The 26472-nt window shown below is 38.2% G+C and overlaps 1 protein-coding gene and 2 long non-coding RNA genes across 3 annotated transcripts; 2 read left to right on the top strand and 1 right to left on the bottom strand.

Moving 5' to 3' along the window:
- Window positions 1–5218: 5218 nt before the first annotated feature.
- On the bottom strand, window positions 5219–12475 carry CFAP161 (cilia and flagella associated protein 161). Its single transcript, XM_030281869.4, has 7 exons — window positions 12343–12475; window positions 11964–12053; window positions 11543–11796; window positions 10819–10903; window positions 9806–9964; window positions 9089–9162; window positions 5219–8161 (listed from the first exon to the last, which is right to left on the bottom strand). Exons 1-7 carry the CDS (start codon window positions 12433–12435, stop codon window positions 7984–7986), a joined length of 933 nt encoding a protein of 310 aa, XP_030137729.3. The 5' UTR covers window positions 12436–12475; the 3' UTR covers window positions 5219–7983.
- Window positions 12476–12671: 196 nt separating this feature from the next.
- Window positions 12672–14288, top strand: LOC121470543 (uncharacterized). Its single transcript, XR_005981571.2, has 2 exons — window positions 12672–13241; window positions 13343–14288. It is a non-coding gene; the product is annotated as an uncharacterized lncRNA (long non-coding RNA).
- A 5149-nt stretch (window positions 14289–19437) lies between these two features.
- Window positions 19438–22809, top strand: LOC140684793 (uncharacterized). Its single transcript, XR_012057605.1, has 2 exons — window positions 19438–19863; window positions 20351–22809. It is a non-coding gene; the product is annotated as an uncharacterized lncRNA (long non-coding RNA).
- The last annotated feature ends 3663 nt before the right edge of the window (window positions 22810–26472 follow it).

The following is a 26472-nucleotide window of genomic DNA, read 5'->3' on the forward strand; positions in this document are numbered from 1 at the left end:
CCAAATCCTTGTTAAGCTAATTTCATAGGAAGCAGGAATTTGTGTTGGTGTTTCTGAATGCTCTATAAAGCCCAGTGTTCAGAAGAAACCATTCAGTAGTCCCAAAGTGTGGCACTGTTTAAAATCAGTTAGCACTTACAGACAAAATTCCATAACCACCCAACACAGCACAATCAGTTGATATATGGTTAGATATTAATTAGCAAGGGGCAGATAAAAATGTTGAATTTCAAGTACTTCTGAAAGCACCAAGATTTTCAACAAGCAATGAGAACAATAAGCTGTGTTGTATCAAAAGTCATGCATGTGATGCCATATAGGAGTCATGTAATTATTGAGATAGCTACATGCATTCCTGTTAAACAAATTGTAATTTGTTCCTGAAAAACAAATGTGGAGAAAAAATACAAGATCCAGGGAACTTGTGTCTGGATAAATTGATAAGTCAATCAAAAATATTAATTTGATTAATTCAACCTGTGGAATTTGGTTCCATTTGAGAGCAAGTATATACAGACATATTTTATGGAAAATTTTGGAATGCCAACATACTTAAGAACAATGAAAAAATTTTCTTTGCAATATTTCTTTCTTTTTCTTATTAGCACCTAATAAACATCCACATTCTACTTGTTACTACCTTTATGAAATAGCTATGTCCAGTAGGGGTAGTGGAGCACAGATACAGTAAATGAAGGGAGGGCACATGATACACACATGAGGAAATGCAGAGCACCATTACCTGTGATAGACAGGGAAATGGAAAGAGGCTTGTCTTCCCTTGAAACAACAACTGGAGATACAAAGCTCAAGCCAAGGGGATTTTTGTCTTGGCTGGTCTCTGTTTTTTACCTCTACCATGATCACTGAGTTCCAATGTTGCCATAAAAACTGAAGAAAAAGTTAACTCCTTACCTGAGCTACAGCAATTTACCATCTATGTAAGAAATTAACCCAGCCCCCATATTTGTAATTATTATCTATTAGACATTCTACTTCACAGCAGGGATAAACATGAATTTGTAATGCCATGCAGCTGTGAGTGGGTGTTTAGGTGATTACCATGGCTGACTGCTCTCTTCAAGGGCTTGCCAGGCCAGAGCTAACTGCATTCAGACTCTAAGATTTGCAGTTTCATACTCAGCCCTTCCCTTCTATCCTGATTGGCTTCCCTTTCCAAAGCAACAAAGCAGGAGACATTCTTCAATTGCTTTCAAGCTGCCCATTCTGCCCAAGAGTTTAAATGCTGATGGTTTCAACTATGCCTGCTTGGGACTCCCAAAATGCATTCAAATAATACCACAGCAACCTGATTAAATTATTAATATAAGTTTGATTCAATAACTGAAAATGTTTTATAGGTCATAAATATTTCTTACAATATGGTGACTTCTGGCAGAATTCCCGATTTGATCCAAAGCTGGTGTTTCAATAAGAAAGTCTTAAAAGTAAATTTCAACTGTCATTTTGGCAGCACATTCACAAAACACAACTTATCATAGAAATTATGCCAACAAGGTTAAAAATTGCTTTTGTTTAAATTATGAATTATTGACCACAAAGTGATCTAGGTCCTCTGCTCAACATGCTCTGGAGAGAATTATCACCCTGACCGGCTTGGGATGAACAAAGAGAACAGCTCAATATGCTGGGCCACCTTTAGGCAAATTTTTAGTTTCTCTGTAAGACTGTGAGTAGAACCCAAGGTCAACTGGATTTGAGGACGTGCAGAAAGCAGAAAAGGGATGAAGACAGAAATGGAAAAAAGGGTTCATGGTGAAACAATAGCTAGAGTGTTATTCTGGATTACCACATGGTGCCATGGAGCCATTCATAATCAGACCTGAATATGTCCCTGACCACTATAGATTACACTGAAAGAATTACTTTAGGTAGTTTCAAAAGAAACCAGTAAATTCTCTTATATAAGGAAAGTTTTTTCTTCTGCCTGTGCTGAACTGGATGTGATTTCCCTGTTAGCATAAAAGTTCCCAGAGTGTGTCTGTGTATATTCACTTATATTTCTCTCTGTGTGTTTATTTTCATGGCACAGTCACATTCACTGGTTATTTTTCAGACTATAATACATCTTGGGTGTTCTGGCTAAACTGATGCTGCCAAAATTGTCAGCAAAAAGACCGGAAAAGCTGATGAACCTTAAACTTTACCCCAAACAACGGCTCAGTTGTTTCTTCAGGATATGGAAGAGGCAGAAAATCCAAGAAAGAGAAGCAGTAGGAAACCAGGGAGGAAGGATAGAAATCTGTCTGACGTGGATTTCACAAACCTCTGTGTTTGATATTTTAGAGACCCTGAAACAATTATCCACAGTTATTAGCATTTTTGGAGTTATAAGAGATTTGAATATAAAGGAAAGGTAGTTCAAACTTCAGTTCAGTGCTCTGCTTATTCACTAGTCTTTGCTTTCATTTTGCTTAGAAATTTAATATCTCTGTAAATTGTACCAGTAATGTTTGAACATCTAAATATGACTTTTGAAAATTATCTTTTAGACTAAAATCTCCAATGGTATGTGCAAGATAATTTCTGACAATTTTAACATGAACAAACTGAAGAAATAGCTCTTCAGTTTCTTAGGAGTAGTGTCTCTTTTGCGAATGGGACTTGTGCTAAGAGCTGCTTAGGTATTTTTAACTTGTATGCCATATAATTAAAAAACTAAATATATGCATAAAAATAAATACTACCATGGATAATTCTTATTCCCTTCTGTGGGTTTGTCAGACCCACATGTACAGCACTGTGGTTTGTGGGATGTTCTCCTAGCAGCTCCTACTAACATCAGAAATACTTGGGCAGCTGAATCTTCCTACCCCACACTGAGTTTGCTACTTGGCACTACTTTATGTGCAGATTTGATATGCCCATATCTCTGGTTATTTGCACCAGGTTTACTTCACTTTCTTGTTATCTTACAAACACTTTTAATAACAGCTTTATGCTATTACTTGCTGGGCTTCTCTGCTGTAAAATACAAATAAAAATTCTTTGTATTAAAAAATTATGAAGATATGGTCCCTGCCCCAAGGAGGCTATAATTAAAACAAGACCAGCATTATAGAAACATATATTCTAGCTGGCCTCTAACTGGATGGTCTGTTTAGTTTTGTTTTGACATATTGTATGAAGCAGCTTTTAACAGATGTTGCGAAATTAGCTCTCTGAGCTTCTTGTATAAACTTAAAGCAGAGATTCATGTGTATGAATTAATTTCATCACTGAACGTGGGTATTAATGTCAGCAGGCATTTTTAAATGTTTGTGCCTATTCTGCTGTACTTTGAGTCTCCTTGCCAGAAATATAGAAACTTCTCAAGAGAAAGTGCCTCAGTTGTAGCAATATTTTCTAGCACCATACTGATAATTTTCTTCTGTTGAGTGAATGTTGCCTTGTACAAGCCCAGCAGTGGCAAAAAAAAAAAAAAAAAAAAAAAAGGAAGAAAAGTGTCAATTGTTTCTTTACAGACCCTCTGCACAGAGTGTTGACCAAAAAAATCTCCCAAAACCCCAAAGTGGAAGGGTGTCCCTGTGTCTTTATGCCAAGTTATCCCTCTTCTTGTCAGTAATGTTAATTTATCATGCAAATCCTGCAGTTTATATCATTATGGCTGCTCATATCCCTGCTGACACAGCACACATCCAGCAAGGTGACAGATTTTCCCACTGCTCCTCTTTGCCAGGAGAATCGAGTGCTGAGGATTAGATTCTCTTTTACAGCTTCCAGGGCAAAGTCAAACCAGCATGAAGGGGGAGCTGACAGAGCAAGGCCTGGCCCTCCGTGCTGCACAGGCAAGGAAACAAGGCAGTCAGGCAGAGAGTGGATACAAGACCTGGGACAAAGCCTAAAACAGGATACTAGTTAGAAGTGTAGCTGACAAACTGTCACAGATTTTATAATTTCTACCTATATTTAATGTATTTTGCGTATCACATCTGTATTCTTTTTTATTTTGTGTCCTCCTTAGTTTAGTTTTCATACATTGAAGTCTTAAGTGCTTCTAAAACAACAGCTATGCTTTTAAAAGATCATTTCACACCCACCCCACTCAAATTACAACAGACATGCAATATTAATTTAGGGAGAGTGGGCACAGATGTTATCAAAATCACCCTCTTACCTGCTAACTCCACCAAATTTTCCAGTGCTTGGATATTTCCTTCCACTGATGTGTAGAATTTTATTGTAATGTTCTCTGTGCCTTTTTTCCCCCTCAGATGTTTTATTCCGTTACTAAACCTGCATATGGCTTCCTCCTCTATCAGCTGTCTGAGCTAAAACAATACTTCATGACAATCACTGAACTGAAAAACAGCTCTGAAGATAGATACTGATGTGATCAGGTGTGAGGCCAAGAACTTGTGCTGAGTGCTAGAAGAGCACTTTATAACCACAGTAAATCAGTGCATTTGGGCTAGACAACATGGCAGAGAAGGGAAATGTGAAATATAAGCTGGAGAAGAATGCATGAGAGGGAAGTGAAAAGGCATATTTAAACTGGATTTTCATTTTCCAGTGTTAAGTGTGAGTTAACCAGTCAGCTTTTCTTTGCTGACTCTGAGTTCTCTACTTCAATATTGTGCTGCTAACACACAACTGCACATCAAAACGGGCAGATGTGAGCACTCTCTGTGCCTCAGGCCTGTGAAAAGCTATTGTAACACAGCACTAAATTTGGACTAATGCGCCCTGGCCCTCAGCAAGGACTAATAGCTCAGGATCAGCTTCATGCTAACAGCTTTTGAGCTGTCTGAAGTGGAGGCAAAGTGAGTTTTATCTTCCCACAATGTACTTTGTGGAGCTATCCATATTGGGTCGAATTGGGAAGAAGCATTGAAAGCTTTTTAAATACATGACTGAGCCATACACCTACAAAAAGCAAAGTGCATTGCAAAGGAGGGAAATATCACTGCTCATATTTATGATACGTGGTATTAGGATATGAAAAAGCAACACAATGATCAGGTCTGGGGTGTGGTTCAGGCCTCCATTGCCTTATCCACCAGAAATATTGGGACTCAAACTGGCAATAGCAGGATTGTTCATATTCTCCATTAATATTCAATCCCATAATTCTTTATACTAAATCCCGTGTTTATCAGTGTGTAAATGGATAAATTACAAACGCTACAGTGCACTCTAAACAGACAGATTTTTCTTAGTTTAATACCTACAGATTCAAATCAGAATAATGTCAATCTGTTGTGAAAATGGAAATAATTTTAATTCCTGTAAATTGGTAAAAGCAATAACAGTACCCCTATAAAAATATGCATTGCTTGTCACACATCAAGTTTCATATCTTTACAAAGAAAGTGAAAGAGAAAGCTCCTAAGTTCCTCTAATTATGCTTTGATTGCAAATGACTTAATGTTCTAATTAACAAAAGAATTGATTGTATGCAATACACAATGTCCTGCATCGCTCTACCTTTGTGCTTAACTTTATTTTCCAAAAACATGATATGACATTAATGACATATCCTAGCCCAGAATTCAAGTCTGTTTTAACTCGGTTTCCTTCTGTGGCATTGTTTCAGGGACTCATTTGGCTTTAAACATCTCAGATTGTGCTGTTTAGAAACATGTGCTGCCATCGAGTGGGCAGTATTAAGAAGTGCAAAAAACCAGCTTACTAAAACACTTGGGAAACAGGTAAGTATCTGTATTTGTTATCGTGAATTAGATGAATTATGCATATGTATGATATTATATAAGAACTAGTCAAAAATCTGTGGGTTTAACACTGCTAATGGAATCAGGAATATTGATTCAATCTTGTTTATTTTCAGCTCAAGAAATCCTTTCCAATGAGAACAAAATGATCAAAACACACCAAATTAATCACCACCAAATTCCAACAATACCAGTTTTTTTACTCATTTCTGTTTCTGTTTATCTCTTTGTTTTTCCTCTAAGTCTTTGCAAAACTTGTTTTTGTACAGGGTGCATTGCTTTCCTTCCACTCACACACGCAAACACTTCTACCCAAAACATCAGCCAGCCCAGGTACCCTGCCCACACAGTCCTCATTCTTGCATGAGTTCACACGAAGCTTCATTTCAGAAACGGTTTTGGTTTAAGGCTTCTTCTTGTTTCCCACATTTGACCCAGAGTTAAGAGACTTAGAGTTAAACTAGCTGCATCTAATAGCAGTAAAAGTCCACAATGGCCAAAATAGAAACACTGCAGTGCATTAATGCAGTTTAAATCTTACTAAACTTAAATATCTACAAAACTTTATCTACTAAACTTTAATATCTAAAAAATATAAGCAGACATTTCAATCCATTATGAAAATGTGCAAATTTGTACCTCTGAATGTTGGACTATTAACAGACCCTCTAGAAAAACATCACACATCATGGTAGTTATGCTTACATAGAAAATGAAAGGAGAAAGTGAAAGAAGTTCCTGAAGATAATTTCCTCTATGACAGCACATCTATAATGTAAAGGTTTGCACACGAGGAGTGTGATTGTAAAGCTGCCCTCTGCAGTACAGTTCCTCAAAGCAAACCTGCCTGCTGCTCTGAGATCCTCTATGCCAAATGCCAGTTAGCTGAGGCTGCAGGCTGCTGACTTAATTATATTGAATAAAGGTAAAGCTCTGTAAGCCTTGCCTGTGGGCTTCAAACAGATTATTTGGGAACAGAGCTTAAATATATGTTTGGACCAATCCCTTCTTTTGTGAAAGTTTAGTGGTTTTGTTTTGGAAAACTTAGAAAGTTTTAACTGACCTTTATAATCACTGAAGATCTTTGGAAACTTTTATGAATGGAGATTGGTGTAGTATTTTACTTAGGTTGTCACTTTGTGCAGAAAGAGACTGCTCTTGTGGTACAGTAGGAGATGAAATAAATATATATTTAACTAAATAGGTATAATGGAATGCCATACAGTAGAAGAGTCTCTGTGATGCTTTTTCAGCCTCTATATAAAAACAGGTAAATCTATGCAGTAATGACATCTGTTTTCCAGGTATTTGCATTTTATACTTGGTTGATTTTGTTTTTAAGAAAATGTGAGTTTCAGCTGAAATTTCTACCCTCAAAGGCCTTTTTTTTTTTTCATGTGGATACTCTTGTCTAATTAGGTAGGAATATAGAATACAATCTTTTTTTCTTACTGGATAAACTTACAGCATATCATATTTGTTTTCTGCTTTGGCATTTACTTTCATCAAACTTGTGGGTGCCAAATTTTCTTTGACAATTTTACCTTACTCTCAAACTTGTTAGAAATTACTATTGATTGAAAAATGCTGTGGGTGAGAGGTAAATGGAACATGGTGATGCATGGAAAATGCTGTTGTAAGTCTCTAGTCTCTATCACTGTGCTCAAGTTCTTGATTACTTGATATTAAAGTGTTTAGAATACATGGAAAAACATAAAAAACTCAATTTATATCCATGAATTAGAAGACAATCTCAAGATAAAAAAGTCACACTTGTGATTTAATAATTGGCAACGTTGTGCTAGATGGAGTGTGGAACAAACTCAACAACCAACTTTCTTTCAGATAAACTTTAAATGTCAAAACATCCCATGATAACTTCGCATGTGTTTGGTTTTCAGTGTTTTGGAAACTGTCCACTCAGCCTTTTAAAAATTGTGACGCTGGTTTGGCTTTGGAAAAATTGGTTAAATATACTCTGAGAGCCAGTAGTTTAATGAGAATCTATTAGGTTTCCTGGGTTCTGAAAACTTTTGTCATCAGTGAAGGTAAAAATGGGAAAAAGAGCCTTTACTGATTTACAATTTTTGATGTGTTGTTCATCAAATTTTCAGAGTTTTTTGCCCATTATAACCTTGATGAGTTAATGAGATTATGCAATATTACTAATGGCAGACTTTAATTTCCATTTTAAAAATAAACATCTCTAAAATATAAACAGGAAGAAAAAATAATCAGTCTTGTCAACCTCTCCTGGCTGTGGTCTTGGGCTTTTATATCCTCTGTCTTTTCATGAAACTAATTTATTCTCATACCCTTCTGGGAGAGCTTTGGGTCTCTCAAGCATTGTACCATCTTCAGGACCAGGATTTCCTGTAATTATCTCCCAGTGATTCTTATCTTCTTCAACTCTGCGGGAGTCCAGATAATTGTGACAAATGACTTCAAATTCTCTCCCAAAATGAGACCTGCAAAGTCAAAAGAGTTGGGATAGTCAGGGAGAATTTTCATATATACAAATTCAGCAAATCTTCATTACTTGTGAATTGTTCAAGATTTTCTCTTTTCTTTTGGTATACTCAGAAACATCAACATGCACTTCCAAATACCAGACCCTTACAAGAAACACAATAACCCGCTATGTTTCCTATGAATAATTTAGGAATGTGAAATCCAAAATAAATGCCACCTTTCTAGCCTCGGTGCTAAAAAGAGCCCCAGCAGAATAAGGCCCTAATGCAGCAACTCAAATTTTAAAAACTGATTAGGCCCTCATCCCCACTTCTCTCAGACTGAGGAGGATTCTGGCTACTTAATAACCTAGTCAGCCTCAAACTTTCAGACCTTTCATCCTCAAAAACCTTGCACAAATCCTCAGTCAGGTCTTGCTAAGAAGTTAATAGGAAACATTGGTGTATTCCTTAGCAGTGTCTAATCAAAATTAATTTAATGCATGCATATTAACTGAATTGAGAGATTAACTTCAATTTGTTAGACATTGATTCAGATGGACATAAGGCTCTAGAGTTTTATGCACTGTGGTTTTATTTACACTTCTTAGTACATAATTTTTTTCCTTCAAAAGTAACCCAAACAACTGACATTGCTCAAGATATTCAAAGGGAGAACCACCAAGAAACCAGAGAACACTAGAAGCATGATATGATAATTAAAAATGAAAAAAAAAACATCCAAACTAAGACTGATCCAACTGTCTCCAGCAACACAGCAGCACATGTTGCAACCAATAAGTAAAATAAGGGAAAGGAGAATGGCATTTTCCATTATTTTCCATTTCCTCAGAGCATTCCTAAAGCACTTTTCTTGCTCCTCAGAGTAACTCTTGCTTTGGCCCATCCCTGTGCACACCCCTGCCAGCTGAAAGTTACTCTTACCACACACAGAAGGTCCTTGGAACAGCTAAGTTGCGGTTGGTGTAGCAATGAGTAATAATGATTTTAGTTTCTGACTGGGAAAAAAAAAAAAAGAGTAAGAGAAGACACTTGACAAACATTTCTCAACACATACTGTGAAAAAAGACTGTCTTTAACAATTAGTTTATTAGTGAGCTTATTAATGTAAATGAGTCTTAGTTCAAGGCTGTGAAGGAATGATTGTATTTGTGCTACTCTGTCATACACCAGCACTCCAGGAAGCCTAGCAGTTGTCTGGTACAGGAAAATACTGTATTTACAAAAGGTTGAAAACATTTGGAAAATCATCCACTTATTCAGATGCCTTGAGAATTTTATTAGACATTTAATGTACAGGACCTCTTATTTAATCACATCTCCAAATATTGGAAATGGAATTCACTGTCTCAAAAGGCCTGAAAGTAATGCACCCTCACAACATTATAATGTCAACCTTTGAAAATTTCTGATGAGAAAAACTGAATAAGTCAACCTCAAAATGAACAGTAAAAAAAAACATTTTTATAAGCAGATTCCTACTTAAAGAGATTGTTCCTTCCCTCTCCCCCTTCCTAAAAGTAGAGGTCAGAACTGGCACAAGGGAAATATGTGAATAAAATCAACATAATATTTTTTTCTCAGCAGTCCACCTGTTTCAATTAAATTTTCATAACATTTCCTATAGTTTTAGTTACTTACAGGAACTGGAAATCCTTCGTGTTCAAGACGCAGTTGTGGATCCAAGGACTTTGCTTGCCAGAAAGTCAAATAGGAAAGCTCAGCTGTCAAAAATACTTTCTGAAGACGAGATTTTTTAGCAAAATCTCTAAATGTTTTGTGGTCACTTGCCAGATAAAACTGTAAATAAAAATATGTATTAAGGACAGTATTAATGTCAAAGAAACAAGATATGTAATTTTGAAACATAATTTTGAACAAAAGAACTTTTCTCCTGGCTCATGACAGATCAGTCTTCCCAGCTAAAACTATGCAGGCAAAACCCATAGAACAGATTCTATACTGTTGATAAACTCATTAAGTAGTTATTCTACATACAGATTTGTTAATACTAATTTAAAATTGAATTTATATTCCAAATATTTTTATCTCACCAAAGTGATTGCTGAGAAGGAAAACTTTCTCACAGTTGTGGTGATTTATTTTTAGTGCATATGCACATGTAATGCATTTTTTGCTTTTAATTTGCAGAGGAAAAGAATGCTACCATTTAATAGAAATCTGCTTCCTCAGAATGTTAGAATAATGCATGACTTTATGTTCCTACTATGGATTATCTTCATCAGAAAGGAAATCTTCTCATTTTGGAGTTTCCCAGCTGAGTTGGAAGGGACCCACAAGGATCATTAAGTCCAATACCTAAGTGAGTTGTTCAAAGTGAAAAAACCCTAAAATCTCCTTGAAGAATTCTCTCATTATTCACAATCTAATTGTGATTTCTTTGTCTTTCCTTTTTTTAGATTTTATTCAGTCATTCTGGCTAACAGCCCCCTTGGTCTGTATACCTGACCTCAGGTAAGTAGCATAAACTTTCTAATTAGGAATTACTTAATCTTGGTCTATGCATGATTCTGAGCCTGTTCTGTAAAACTAAGATGTTGCACACCCAAGTGTACAGCCTTATTCTTAGAGAGGGATTCAATGCACATTGCCAGTACATGCTACCACTGCCATTTGCAACTTTGTTGCCTTACCAGTTTGTCAGAAACCCCTCCTTTTGTCCCCAGAAGAAAGTTTTGCCCGTATCTAAGTGGTTCACCCACTGCACTTCCATCAACACTGTTAAAATTGTAAAAAGGATAAAAGGTACATTCAAATCATCAGTTTTACTGTTGTTTAGGTTTTTTTCTCTGTTTTCGTCTACAGTTAGATGTTGCTTTGTGACAAAATGTTGTATTGTTAACCTTTTAAAATAAGTAAAATACCTTAACCTAAGGCAGAGCCTTTGACTATAGAGCAAGACCCTGTTCTTCTGTTTCTTCTCCAACAAACAGCAGCAATTAAATATATATTTGATAGAGAGAATATGCTGGGTTTTTTAGAACAGAACCATGTCCACTTCATAGAAAGCAAAAGCAATGACATATATTTCTGTTTGCAGGAGAGTGAATATTAATACTAGTGATATTTTGACATGTTTTGTCTGCAACTGAAATAAAAACAGCTGCAGAATTTATCAAGTGATACAGTAAACTTGATTCTGTCTTCACACCTAAGCTGATTTAGAGGTCCTTGGAATTAATCAGAGTAATATGCAGCACAGAATCAAGCTTAATGCATGACTGAAGACTCTTTCTTAAATAAACTAAATTTACTCCTATTCCTTTGTATATTAGCAAACTTCATTGCATATTTCTCAAAACAAGATACCTAAAGCTAAAATAATAATTGAAAACAACTCAGAATAAAGTAGCAGACCTTACAATACAGAAAGCATTTCGACCTATGGGGTCCACCCTCTTGACTGCACTAAGTCCACGTGAGATCTGCAGAGGCTCATCTGAGTACAGGGACACTTCTTCCATGTCGACAGCCAGAGTTACATCACCACACAATTCGGGGTCCCTCTCCTCCGAGGTCCCTCCCAAATCCGAGGATTTGCTGTCTGGGTTCATAAGCAACACGGTGTCTCCAAAGTGAACAAATCCATCCGAAGATACTGACAGCTCTACCTAAATTAGAATTCACATGGTACTTTACAGAATTATGTGAACCTAGCATCACAAGTATTTTAGCATATAAATTCCGTATCATTCTTAGTGCATGCAGTACAATAATAGGAGTTATGCCACTCTGTGGGGGTCATGGGGAGGTGGACACAATCATCTTTAAAAATTACCTTCTTGAAAATATTCTCTTGAAGTCTGGCTAATCTCTGTATTAAAAGCTGTCCTTTCTCTCTCTTACGGATAAAATCCCTCAGGAGGTCCTGTTGGCAAAGGAGAGAGGAGCAGATATGTTATCCAGGAGCAGATATGTTATCCAGCACCCACAGCCTCGCGTTTAAAGTGGATTTGGAGAGCCGGGGGGGGGGGGGGGGGGGGGGGGGGGGCAGCCCCCAGCGAGCGGGGGAGGCGGCGGTGCCCGGGGACGGCGGTGCCGGGGGAAAGCGGTGCCCCGGTACGGCGGTGCCCGGGGATGGCGGTGCCCGGTACGGCGGTGCCCGGGGACAGCGGTGCCCCGGTACGGCGGTGCCCGGGGACGGCGGTGCCCGGTACCTGCTGCGCGTACTCGTCCTCCAGCCAGTTCCCGATGCGGACCCCGAGGCGGTAGGAGGCCATGGCGGGCCGGGCCGCGTCCCGCGTCGCCATAGCGACCGCGCTGCGCCGCGATTGGCCAGCCCGGTGAGGGCGGGGCAGTGATTGGCCAGCTCGGGGAGGACAGGGCCGCGATTGGCCAGCCCGGGGAGGACAGGACCGCGATTGGTCAGCTCGGGGAAGGCAGGGCCGCGATTGGCCAGCCCGCGGCAGGCAGGGCGGGGCCGGGGCGGCGCTGATGGCGGAGCGGGGCCGTGAGGGGAGCTGGGATCCGGGAGTGTTGAGGGTGATCCCGTCCTGCTGTAAATGCCGGCTCCTCCCGAAACCCTGTCCCCAGGTGCACACATCTTTTAAATCCCTCCGGGGCTGGTGACTCCAGCACTGGCCTGGGCAGCTTGTTCAGTGCTTGCCGATCCTTTGGGTGGGGCAGTTCCCTGTCTGAGCTCCGCAGAGCGGCCTGAGGCTGTTCGCTCTGTTCCGCCCCTTCCCGTGCCGGTCTGTGCTCCAGGGCAGCGGGACAGCTCCGGTCAGTGCCTCCTCGGGCACTTGGCTTTACACTCCGTGTCAGACAGAGGGGTGCATCAGCTGAACACAACAAATGAGTTCACTCCATTATCACAGCGCTGTTGGTGAATACTGTCACACGTAGAGTAGTTTGGGTCGAAAGGGACCTTTAAAATCATCTCGTTTCAGCCCTCCCCTGCCTGGACAGGGACACTTCACCACACCAGGTTGCTCCAAGCTGACCTTGAGCCTCTCTGGGGATGGGGCAGCCACAACCTCTCTGAGCAACCCGTGCCGGTGTTTTACCCCCCTCACTGTGACAAACTTCCTAATGTTTGAGGCAGTGAATGGATCAGGTGAATGTTTTGATTGTAAATGTTTTGCTTTGTTATTATCTTGGTTTCAAATCTACATGGCAAGTTAAGCTAAGTGACTATGCTGTGTGTTTATTTTCCAGAAAGGCTAAGCCAATGATCTTCAGAGAAGGTGTAGATCCTTGCACAACACATTTAATCCCTTTATGACTGTCACGGTTTTCTTGCTAGCTTACTATCCTGAGGTTTCAATGCTGGACAACTTAGAAAGATTAACAAAATTGTTTTTTGCATGGACAGCTGGGCTACGTGTTATCATCAGGCAGTTTTGACAGTAATTCACATGAAACTTGGCTCTTTTCTGTTTGCTTTTTAACACAAAATGTATTACTCAAAGAGTTATTTAGCTCATCCGAAACGTCTAAAGACCAAATACTATCCATTTTTGTTCAAATAGCACCACTCAGTGTTCAGTTCGGTAAGTGACACTTCCCTACACATAGCTCTGCTGTCAGCAATGCTGAAACTGTGTAATTAAAGAAACTTTGTTCATCTTAGCCGAATGTTAAAAGCCAAACCCTTTTTCTTGTTTCAGAACTAAACCACTTAAATCAATATTCAGTAATACATCATTGTTATAAAATCATCTATTATAGTTCCCCGTGTCATTAAGAGCAGGTGCACTGTCTTCCTGTAGAATGTAGGTAATATATAGAATTCACAGCAAGCTTCCAAAGTTTTGTAACATTATGCACTGGCTGTACTTATGTACTTAACACATACTGATACAGAGAGAAGTATTTGTACTAAAATGTAACTGTGTACAGAAATATCTCCAAGCATCTCTTAGCAGGATTGTGCTGAGAATCCTTGTTACCTGGAAGGGTTTAATTTCTGATTACATAGTATTTCCTGTAAACAAACAAAAAGAGCTGCCTCTAAAGATGTTTGAAAATTGAACATCTTCCCTGCAGGAGAGGTTACAGGAGTTCAGCTCAGTTTCCTTATGTGCAGATAAAATCTGTGTTTACTTCTAACAGTTGTTTGCTTTATTAAATGGTGTGAAGAAAAGCTGTGCTTGTGAAAGAATTGATCTAAGTTTTGTGTGTCAAGTTATGCCAGAATACAAATTGATCAGAATTAAAGGTCTATGTGATTTACTGAATACAACAATATTGCAGGGGGGTTTGTGTTTGGTTTTTTAAGTCATTGTAAAGTAAAATTTTAGCCAGCTACTTTCAGAGACTGTTCCACTGTCTGGAGTTGCAGATCTTTTACTCTTTTTATCTATTTTTGTTTTGATTTGTTTTGGTTTTTTTTTTTTAATGAAAGATAACTAGATGGTTGAGAAGACCCCAAATAGCACATAGAGCTGTCTAAGCCTTTAGTTTACATAAAAGGCTGGGCTGGTTAGACTTTTGATGGCCTTAAGCTTGTCAGAAATGTGTGAGCTAGAACATGTTTTAAACACTTCAAATTATAAATGCATTAGTATATATCAGTACTACAAATTATCGTGTGTGGTCCAGTCTGGCTAAATGACAAGGTCTGAATGGCTGTGAACATACATTAAGTCCATGAAATATGAATGCGATCTTACTTAGAGAAAGTGGCAGAGCAAAAAATATAAAAAATAAGTCATCAAATCACACACATGTGGGATGAGAATGATTTTAATACCTGCCTGTTCTGCCTTGGGAGTGTGTCTATGGGGTTTTTTCTTGTTTTCTTTTTCCTTTTGAAAACTGTGGGTATGCCAAATTTGATTAAGAGCACAGACCAAATAATACTGTACAAGAGCAAAACGTTATCTGGGACAATTTGTCTCCTTTCATGTTACTATTTTACACTAGCATTATTCTGACACATGCTATGCATTAGTTTTCTGTGCTGTTATTAGGTTTCTGACTATTAAAGTGATTAATCTACTTGTTAATAGTATAATGACAGTTTCTTATTCTAGCCTGTGCCCCAAACACTCCTCTGTTCACAGAACAAAAGGAATGAAGTAGTTCATGCGATATGATTTAAGGATTGTTGTTTTGCCACTTGTGGGGATGCCTCCCATTTTGGCTGTGAATTTAGTGTGGAGTTTTCCTATAATGATTTTTGCTGGGAAGCAGTAAACCTGTTCACAGTACATTATTTTCTGAAATGTAGCAATTCATTAAACTGACCTTTCAGTCTACCTTTTACAAGGAAAAGGAGCAGGATTCTTGTGTGCCATATTGGCAGTAAGTTTGCTGATAGAGGTGCATGAGTGGAAATTTACCTTATATGGAATCTGGTTAAAGACATCCAAAATGGATATTATTGTTCATTTGGTGTTTTCTAACCAAAAGATTCTGCTAGAAAAAGAGAGAAAGGGAAAGGAATAATTTGCAATGTGTCTAAGACCACTAAATACTTGCCAGTTAATTTGGATTGAGTTATCCACATCTCCATGGTGTTTTCTACTGGTTTCTAATTTAGACTTGTACAGGGCATTCCCTTTAGAGAAATTGTATAATGAATATTTTTTCTTCAAATTGAGCTGTTCCATCATGACTGACAGTGACAGATTTGAAGATTTTCTCCTCTGCCTGACTGAATTCCGTTCAGCAGGTGGACTTGAAAAACCACTGGAGTTCTGTGTCTCAGAAAAATATTGTCATTCCAGAAGCAGTCGTTTATGAAAAGAATATAGAAATTTTAAAGTATGTCTCCAAGAAAAAATACTGTATTTTTCAGAGATCTGTATTAACTCTGAATCAGCTAAAATACTTTCATCAGCAATAAATAGTTTAGTGTGAGCAGAAACACCATTAACAAAGCTCCATTTGCTTCTTACATTTATCTCTCCACAGCAATGTGCATTATGTATGTCTACCCTTAGGCAATTTAAAAATTCTTATTTTCCAAGCTGTGGAGTATTTCTCCAAGGTGTCTGACCAGAACAATGAGATTGTCTATATTGCTGGCTAAGGAAAAGTCTCAGCTGACTTCCTTTAAGAACTGCTTGTTTGGGACCTACTTGAAGAGGCTTGTGATGTTCACCCACTTCCAAGGTGTGGAGTGCATGGCATGTGCTGAACAGCAGGTTCTGTCATCAGAGCAGGCACCAACACAAAATCACTGTGGCTGAGGCACAGTCCTATTTATAATGGGTGGAAACCAGGTCACTGTCTCTCGTGGTCACTGATCTGTTTAAACTTTAGTTTCCATGAGTGCTCATGCTTGAGATTTTGAAATTTGCTTTTTGTTAGCAATTTTTGTATGTAAAAAGCAATAGTATGGTTATCTATAGAGAAAAAAAATAGCCACAATCTCCATGACTTAAGCTGACTTTGACTGTGTGAGCTGTTCAGACATAAAGTCCTGCCAATGTGAACATGCTGCGCCTGAAACTGGAAGACAACATTTCTGCATGACCTCTTGTGACCAGACCATTCTGTTTGTTCCCACTTTAGGGCTGTCTATAGATAGTGCTCAGGGTTGTCTTCACTTCCCTTTTTAGCCTTGCCTGCAGCATGATTCCTCTCCTTTATTGTGAATTGCCTATTGGATCAATCATTGCCCTGTGATGTCATTTCACACAAGTGATGTCACTTTCCTCCTTTTGGATTTTACTTCCCTGTGAGGATAGTGTTAAAAATGACACCAGCCTGTTCCCTTCATTTTCCATGGTGCAAATATATGCTCCAGTCCTGAAGCAAAGTAATGATGCACACAAATAACACTGGAGATACGGGTCAGTCTATCTTCAAACCTTTCTTAAATTTGTTTGCTAGAAACTGTATCCCACTGGCCCCCATTAGAAACTTATTTGTGGTAGTTAAGGTTTAGAAATAAGGAAATTATAAAGATCAGAATACTTTGGTTCCCATGAATCTGTGTTATATAAAATGAACTGTCTAGAAACAGGAACAGAAACTGATTTATGTATTTATACCACAAAACATGAATCAGTTAAATATTCCTGGTAGAGCAAAAAGGAACGTGATGAGACTCTTTTGTCCTAAGGGGGAAAGAACATGTGTATTGTAATTGTTTTTAGCATTTTCTGCCACCATTCTGCTATTTATGGTTTTGAATTGGCTGACCCTACTCTGGCAGTGTATTCATGTCAGACATCACGGCCTGCAGAAAATATTTTATATGTCTGAAGACCCTGGCAACTGTTCTAATTTGAGGCTCAGAACATTTTGCCATTTCTGTGTAACAATGGGCTTGTAAATTAGCACTGCTTAGTTGGTGGCTTTTATTTGAGCTGTGGGAGAGAAACTGTGTTCCAATGTAATGCTGAGAATGCAACAAATGGATGGAGCATAAATAATGGAATAAATAAGAAAATTACTAAAGTGGTCGTTGCAATGTACAATAATATACAAAGTTTATTTGCTAGTCCAAACTGGAAAATTTAGACCATTCATTCCATGAACACCTGTTCTGCAGAGAAATAACTTTCTTGCTGAAATAATTTTTAATTATTAGAAAGAGTCATCCTATATGTACTTTTCAGTGGACTGGAATGATACAAAATAGGCCATTTTTAAACCGAGTTTTAACTGAAGCCTCATAAAAACAAACAAGTAAAACGGATTAATGTAAAAGCAAGGGCTGAGCTCTTTACAAAGGAGGCAGAGTACCTGGTCTGTGTGCAGAACAGCATTTATGTGCTGCTCCCCTGGGGCCTCTATGATCACACAGAGCACTGGGGGGACTGTGCTCCCCTCTTAGTCCCTCTCCAGGGAGATCCTGGAGGCAGCTCAGAATTGCACTGGCATCTCATAGGTATAGGGAACTCTTGGATAAAGCTCAGTATAAATTGTGTTTAAAATGTGTTATTTATGTTCATTGAGCTAATCCAAGAGCAGCTTTCCATTCTCCCTCCTTCTGGCAGCAGAAAGTATTTTCAATAATATATCAGAACTAGTTATGAAGATCACCAGGCCATGAGCATTGATATTATTTAAACATTTGAGAATCCATCTTGGAGGGAGGAAGCAAACACACAAAATAATGCATAGAGTCATCATAATCCATATGATTTGCTCATATCTTTCTCCCTAAAAAGTTTATGATACTCCCTATCATCTTGATAGGAGTTACTGAGGAGCAAGGAATATCAAATAAATTTCAAGGTTACTTAGCTTTTTAACTAGAGCTTTCACATGGAAAGAGAAACACCAAATACAACATTTGAGCAATCTTAAGCAGTAGTAGCCTTTTGAGTAATCTTCTGAATAATTTGAGTAATCTTAAGCATCAAACAAGAAATGAAAGAAAATACTAGTGATATAAAAACTTAAAGAGTTATATTCAATAAGAGAAAAGCTGATAGATTTTCTACTTGTTGCAGGGTACACCACTCATGTAAGTGGACCGGTATTTGCATAAGGTGATTATCAAAGAGGAAATGTATTTGCATTTATATCTCAATTTTGTGTAGTCTTTTGGCATCAGAAACTGTTCTCTCTCTTAAAAAATTCATGTGGTGATAGAGTTCTCTGTGGAGAACAATCACAAAATCCACAGAGAACTTTTTAATCTCTGTTGATCCTGGCAGCAGTCTTTGGCAAAACTTAAAGCAGCAATGGTGTCTTTCAGAAGACTTGCTTGATTTCCCATGATGTAACAGGGTATGAAAATGTTTCAGTAGAGTCAACTTTGAGATAAAAAAAATCTGAATGGAGATGGTCATGCAGGGACTCAAGTTCCAAGGCTAAAGAGTACAAATTTGTAATTAGTGCGACAATGCAGGATTTTATGTCAAAATATTAGTGAAAATGTAAAAGAAGAAACATCAGGAAACTGGTTACGTTAGCAAAGAAGTTTCATGTGGAAATTTAGGCCACATATGGCTTAGGAAAACAGAGAATAAATTCAGAAAGGAGAAAGGTGAGTTAACCTTGGGCAACCAGCTAGATCTGAACACTAGCTGGAAGGAGAGAGAAAGGTTTGCCTCTTGGAGGAATAAGTGGCATTCTCTGGATTCTTTCAGACCTGGACCATGAAGAAAGAGTCAAAGCTGACCATCAGGTTCTGGTTGATATGGAATACAATGGTGACATCATGGCAGAGAAGGAATCATAAAATCAGAATATCCTGGGTTGGAAGAGTTCCACTGGGATCATTGAGTCCATCTCCTGGCCCTACACTCCAAAACATCACACCATGTGCCCAAGGGTGTTTTACAAGTGCTTCTTGAGCTATGTCAGGCTTGGTGCTGTGACCAGTTCCCTGGGCAAGCTGTTCCAGTGTCCAGCCACGTGCTGGTGGACTGCCAACCACCTTTTCTCTTATATTCAACCTGAGCCTCCCCCAACTCAGCCTCACACTGCTCCCTCAAGTCCTGTCACTGTCACCAGAGAGAAGAGAACAGTGCCAGCCCCTCCTTTGCCCCTTGTGAGGAAGCTGTAGACAGCTGCCTTCTAAAGGAAGCTTTAAAATGAACATAATTTTTTTTTCGTTTTCCTGCTCTCTTATCCTTCATGGTCCTGCGCCTCTCAAATTCTGTTTACTTTTGCTACCTCTCAAGTTGTTTTCTTCATTCATTTTGTGGTTTTCTTTTCCTGATCCTCTAGTTCGTAGAATCTGACAGGGCTGCTTGGTCCTTTGGGAATTCATAGGCACTTCTGATGAGACTCTACTGTTATAGGTATTTTTGCTGATATGAATTCCTGTAAGTACTTTCTGAGTATCATAGATATTGTGTGTTAATTTATCCATTATTTTTTGTAGCCACCCGTCTCTTTTCTTCTCTTGTGTTTGTTTATTTATTAAATCCCGAGTAAAACGTACACCACAATATAATTCAAGTGCAGCACCTTGATCTGTTCTGAAACTTATATTGAAAATCCTATCTGATCTATTTTTTATAACTGCATCTTATTTGGGGGTGCTTTTATAATGCTAATTCTGTAGTAAGCATCTTCTGTTGTTTGCATCTTCCATATTATGGAGTATGAAAGACACTAAAAGCAACAATGATTTGTGGAAATTAGATGTGGCCTTTCCCAAGTTGCAGGTACATGGCATGGTTATGTGAAGTTTGGCTAGTTTTATTCATAACAAGATTATATGCTTACCCACTTTCAGTAAAAGTCTTTTTATTATACAGTCTTGCATTGACTTACTATAATGATTTTAAATCTGTTTTTCCTCCTCAGAAATGTGTGTGAAGTCTTGCCAAGGGATAAAAAAAAAGAAGTAGGAGAAAGCAAATAAACTGAATAAGCATGTATCTGACAGAAGAAATGGTTGCAACTGAGAATGGCTGATTCTTCTCTCTCTGAAATGTCAAACCAAGTCCTACACAATGTTAGAAATAGACCTGCTATTGCAAATTCATAGCCTAAGCTGATCAAAGTATTGAGCTTCAGTCTGTCAAATCATGAGGGATGATTCTGTTTCCTACAGCAGGAAAATATGCTGGAAGCCTGGCAATATCTGGTGCTTCTTAATTTTTATTGTATGGCATCTTTTGTGCTGTTAGGAATCCTGCACGATCCTAGTTAAATTTGGAAAGCTGGAGGACAGCTTTGCTGCTTTAATAACTTCTGCTGCTCCTGTAAGAGGTTTATATTTGCATGCCAATTTAGTATGCTTAATGTTCTGCTAAGGTTCACTGTTCTCATTGTTTCACATATCCTGGCATGAACTCATTTAATTTATTCCTTTGTTAGCCTGTGTCCAGCTGATGAACTGCTAATCCTAGCAAAGGTTATCAAATGTAAGAAAAATTGAACTACATTTTTTTACAGGAGGTACTAAAGGAGATATTTGACTATGATATCCTTCTCACTATAATGGCAGAAAAATGCAACCATAATCTGCTTATAGTGCATAGCTGTGCTTACTTCAAAGAACTGAAATTAGAAAATATCATCCTTATAGTTATTTCTGTGATACAGAATGCATCTCTACCAAACTCCAATAAGTGTTCTCATACCTTTCAACCAGGAGAAGATGAAAGCTAAGAGACCTGTCCCATGAGGATAGGCTGAGAGAATTGGGATTGCTCAGCCTGGAAAAGAGAAGCCTTTCAGGGTCCCCTTCCAACCCACGCCATTCTATGATTCTGTGATTTTGATGTTCTCAAAATGAGGTGGGGCAGCATAGAGGTCCAATTCTGGATTGTCATCTGTACATAATAATGTCAACTCTTAGAGCTTCAGAGTTCCTCATATCTTAGAGAAAACCAGAGTGATGGGTACACTAGATAGCACGTGATAGCCCTGGGAGACATTTGAAAAAATTCACTTCACTAATCTTTGTTGGCAATATTACAATGATTGTGGAGACAAGCCAGTAAAATTTTCTTCTTTTTTTGCCAGGTATAATAAATTCACTTCTGTGTTACCATTTTCCGTACTAGGATTACTTGCAGGCTTGGAAAGAGAAATGAACTTCTGAGGAAAAAAAAAAAAAACATTAAGGACAGTTTTCTTTGTGTAGAATTCATAATCAGTGAATGATTTAAGATAGGCATTTTAGTGCAGTATGGATAGGTGATATCCAGAGCTGTCCAGATATTTTCTGCTTAACTGGAGTAAGATTGCTTTTGTGTTTATGGCCAGACATTAGTGCAAAAAGGAAAAAAGGCAATTCAAAGCACTGAAATTACAAACATTCTTATGGTAGTTCTTGTTGTCCAGACTCTTATCTGTAGTGTTTTCTATGCTTGTCACTAGAAGCAGCTTGTTGGTGGCAGATGGGATCTTTTGGTGCCCTTACCATTCTTTTCAGCAGCAAGTTATTCTCATGTATTTCTGTGTTTCCCTAATCCTCAGGTTTTGCCACAGTAGTATCCTGAATAATGTGTTTGTATATATTTTTTTTAAAAGTACTGAGGTGCAGTTTTTACCTCCGCTGTCTGGCCAGCACAAGGATCCAGAGTCAGAGCAGGCACTGGAGATGATGTTGTGTAGACATGAAGGATAAAGAAAGGAGGTTTGGAGGGGAAAGTTGAAACCTGTAAATGAGATTCAGGGAGGGAATGAAACATGATAAGTGTCAGGCAAAGCAAATGATAATTCCAGCAACCTTGTGGACACAATGGAGAACAAGGCTGGAACTTCAGGAAGGAAGAGGGGGCAGTGAGACAGAATGATTTTTCTCAATGTGGTCAAGAGCAAATAGTGCCTCAGTGCTTTTTTCTTTTTAGTGGTAGATATTCCAAAGTACTCTGACCCTTGGAAATTGATTTGTTCTGCTTGTTACATTGATTATTTCTAGAAATTTGCTGCAGGTAGGAACAGGAAAATGTATTTCAGTGGCAGTCAGTCCCGCAAATAACTGTTATGGCACCACAATCTAATTAATGCCAAATGTGTCATTGTGCCTTAGTCTGAAAGGAATTTAAGATGCATGCCTGTTTTCTTAGTGAATAAAATACCATTTCACCCCAATTAGACTCATTTCTTACTGAGAACAGTGGTTAACTTGTACTAGCTATACCTCTCTCTTCAATATTACTGGAGTCTGTACTAGTGGCTGATCTTTGGCTGATGTAAACTGTGTATGTGGGAGACATTTAATCTGGGGGCAGGACTAAATCTAGTCTGAAGAGAAACCCTAGAAAAGTACATTGTGTAAACGTAAAGGCCTGAAAATAAATTGTTGTGATGTACTGATACATTCCTGTTGTGCCCAAATTACTAATGCAGACCTAACATATGTTGACAAACTGACAATTATTCAAATCTATTTTTATCTTTTATTCTGAGAATTACTCCGAACCTGTGTTTTAGTACTTTCTGGTAGAAAATAAACAGCTACTTTTGTTTTTGCAAACTGGATTTATTCTTTAGCATAAAATCTCCAGCAGAAAGATTTCTGAATCCTCACCCAGCCATAGATTCTCTGTCCCAGCCAGAGAAGGACATACAAAACCTGCCTAAAACCCTGAACTGAACTGTTTTGTAACCTTACAGCTGGAAAGATTTACACTGCAAAGACACAATGGAACTGTGTCATCCTTGAGATTCCCATACACATCACTCATTCCCCACTCATCATTTTCCTTCACATTTTATGCTGTAAAGGTGATTCATTTGCACAGAACAAACACCACTGGGCAGAAATCAGTGTCTGCACAGAAGCTATTTTTAATGCTGTTTAGAATAGAACACACTTTTTCCTGAAATGTGTTCAAAGATCATCATTCATATGACAAAATTGTGTGTTTGCTCATGTAATTTCTATTTGGTATTTTGGATTTCAGAGAAGACAGGAGCTGCTTGAGAGCAAAGAATTGCTAAAATGATAAACATGCTACCATTTGAACTCTTGAAGTGCCCATAAAAACTGACACATCAGTAGTGGATTAACATTAAAAGCTCTGGTATACAACAGGAAGCAGGGCTTAAATCTGGGGAAAACAATAGGCAGTAAGAGCCTTTGTATCTGGGAAGGATTTCCTTGTTTCATATTTGATTGTAAACATGGCATGAATTCTGCTGAAACATGTGGGGCAGTTTTACTGATTTACATGTCTGAGAGCTTTCCCTGGTGACAAAAATAGCAGGGATTTTATTTTTAAAACTTAAATAAAATGCTATCTAATCTGATTGCAGGGGGCACAGAAGGTTCTATTTCTACGCACTGCATTCAGACCTGTTAAACTGTAATATTCCCAATCACATGTTTAACAATGCTTCTCGTTTTCAAAGCCAAATGAATCATGAGATTCCATCCACAGAGATGCCACGCCAACCAGATCTTATTCTTTCTTACTTCTAATGAAAATTAATGATTCTTTCGAATCTTATTTCCAAATCTTCCGGACGTGTAATGTATCCTAAGCAAAGTTCTGACTGTTAAATCTTAATTCCCTCATTTTCTGCTTGCCATATTTATAAAAAGAAAATTAACTGGATGTTTTAAATTTTTCATAATTGATGCTTTGTTACCCAAAGTGCTTTGGCACAAGCACTTCTAGACTTTTAAACCTGCTTTGTGCTTCTAAATTAGTTTCAAGAAAGTGATTTACTTATTAATGATTGAAGACATTAAATAATTAAGGATTTCTATGAATTTTTCTGGCTTGGATCTTACCACCTCATATAGCAAGATGTTATATAATATGAAGAAATAATGCTTTGCAACAAGTGCTTCAAGTGAATTAGTAATCTGAATTTCAAGGTCAGTGGTACTTTTTGTGCCAAGATAGCTATTGTTGCTTGGCCCTGCTGGTCTCTGCAGGCCAGAAAGTGGCTTGAAAAAACAGCAAGCTAAGAAACCAAAGAATTGCTTAATGACATACACATGGTAACTAAAAACATGGTGCTACTGGGAAATTAATCAATTTCTTTAGTCCTCTCATAATTAGGTTTACAGCCTTTAGGGAAGAGCTATGGTTAAGAAGATAGAGAACAAATGTTTGGGGGGTGGGGAGGGGATGAAGGGGGAGGGGAAAGGGGGGATCCAGGGAGAACCAGCCTTGATGGCCAATGAAAAATAGTCATTAATATGTCAACTGAATTAATATCTAAATCTAAATGCCAACTGGGTCTCTCTCTGCAGTCTAAATACTCATTTTACTGTATTTTTCTCCTACAAATAAGAGCTGAAGGCCATGGAGGCAGTTTCTAGACAGGCATTTTCATGCCACTATTTCCTGGAGAGTGCTGGTTTGCCTAACAAAACCCAGAAAAACACTGCCTCCATGATGTGCTTTCACATGGGAGTTTAAAAACTCAGAAAAAAATCACATCAAACGCCAAAATTATACACCTAAATCTGGATATAAAATGATGATAAAAATGGTAGATCTTTTATACAGATTCCTCTTCACACAGACGAGTTTCAAAGGATTTGTGCAAGCCAAGGAAGGACTGATTAGCTCAGGATGCAGCACAGAGCAGGATGATTTGCCTTGTTCCAGCAGCCCAGGGTCAGCAGCCTTGCAAGCTTGCCAGACAGTATTTTCTTTTCCCAAATTAGAAGCTGTGTGTGCCAATAGTAGGTTTCCTGGTTAATTCTGAACTGTGAATTGAGGGAGAGCCAGGTGCCCTGGCCTCATCCAGAGTCAGGATAGAGCTAACCAGTGAGTCCAGAGGATCTCACTGCCCTGAAATTCAGCAGGAGCTGGGAGCCCCTGGTTGCCATCCAAGGGGTACTTTGGCCAGTCACCAGTGACAGGACCCTAGAAAGCAGCTCCTCTTTTGCAGCATCATGGCATAAGAAGAAAGTGACTATTTTCAAGAATCTAGCAGATTTAAATTAAATGGAAAAACAAACCATCACTATGGGGATGCAATATAATTGCACTATGTGCAATATCAAAACAGGAAAACATATGTCATAGTTAAAAGTATTTTCTCACTTTGAAGCTTTACTTCAATTATGAAAAAAGCAGCAAGTTGATTCTGACACTTCTACCATTGGACTGAAGAATCAGTAAAGTTTCTTTTTCAGTTCTTGATAGTCTTTCAGTGCTCATGTGGCAGATGTTCCTCAGCCCAAGCACTGTCAGACACTTGCTGGTTTTGTGTGTGCATAAAATGCTGGCTGACAGCACTGGGGGAATGGAGGGAGTGCTCCATGTTGCACTGGTGCAGGCTGCTGCTAATATTAGAACAGAATGAAAGCTCACTTTCTGGAGGCATCATCAAGCTTTAGTTGCAAATTTTTTTCAGTTGCATCAGACATGTGGAATAAATTATCATAAACTGCTTGTGATTAAATGTAAAGTACCATGAGGATTTGCAATAGTTAATCCCTTTATTTCTGGAGTCTGTGAAGGGCAAATTAAGTTGAAGACTGATACATAACTGGTTTTCATTAAACTAATGCTTTTATATTATAGAGTTGTTTGGTTTAATTATGGAACATAATTTTAGAAATTATAAGCTTTAGAAATAAGGCAGTCAGCAATGTATACTAGTCTGTAACTAATGTTATTCTGCATGAACCACAAGTTTATACTGGGATACTTCTAAAGTGACATTAGAGGTACTAAAACTTGCTCCAACATTTCTTAATAGACTAGATCTTACTTTGTACCAATATACTACATGCCTATGGCTAAAAGCAAATTTCCCCCCTAAATTCTGCTGAAAGATAATCTTCTATTTCCATATATTTTAATTTCAACAAAGTTTTAGGAGACAGTTTTGCTTTCCATTTAACTAAAATAGCTGAGATTCTGACATCTGAAAGGATTTACCTCAGCATATGTGACTTCATGTTAAAAATAAAACCCAAAACACTCAAACAATCAAATCGAATTTTGTTAGCATGCAAAAGGAATTAACCTCTGCTCTGGGAAAGCGTGTGAATAAAAGAG

This window comes from Taeniopygia guttata, chromosome 10 (assembly GCF_048771995.1).
Source record: "Taeniopygia guttata chromosome 10, bTaeGut7.mat, whole genome shotgun sequence".
In the NCBI taxonomy this organism is placed as follows: Eukaryota; Metazoa; Chordata; class Aves; order Passeriformes; family Estrildidae; genus Taeniopygia; species Taeniopygia guttata.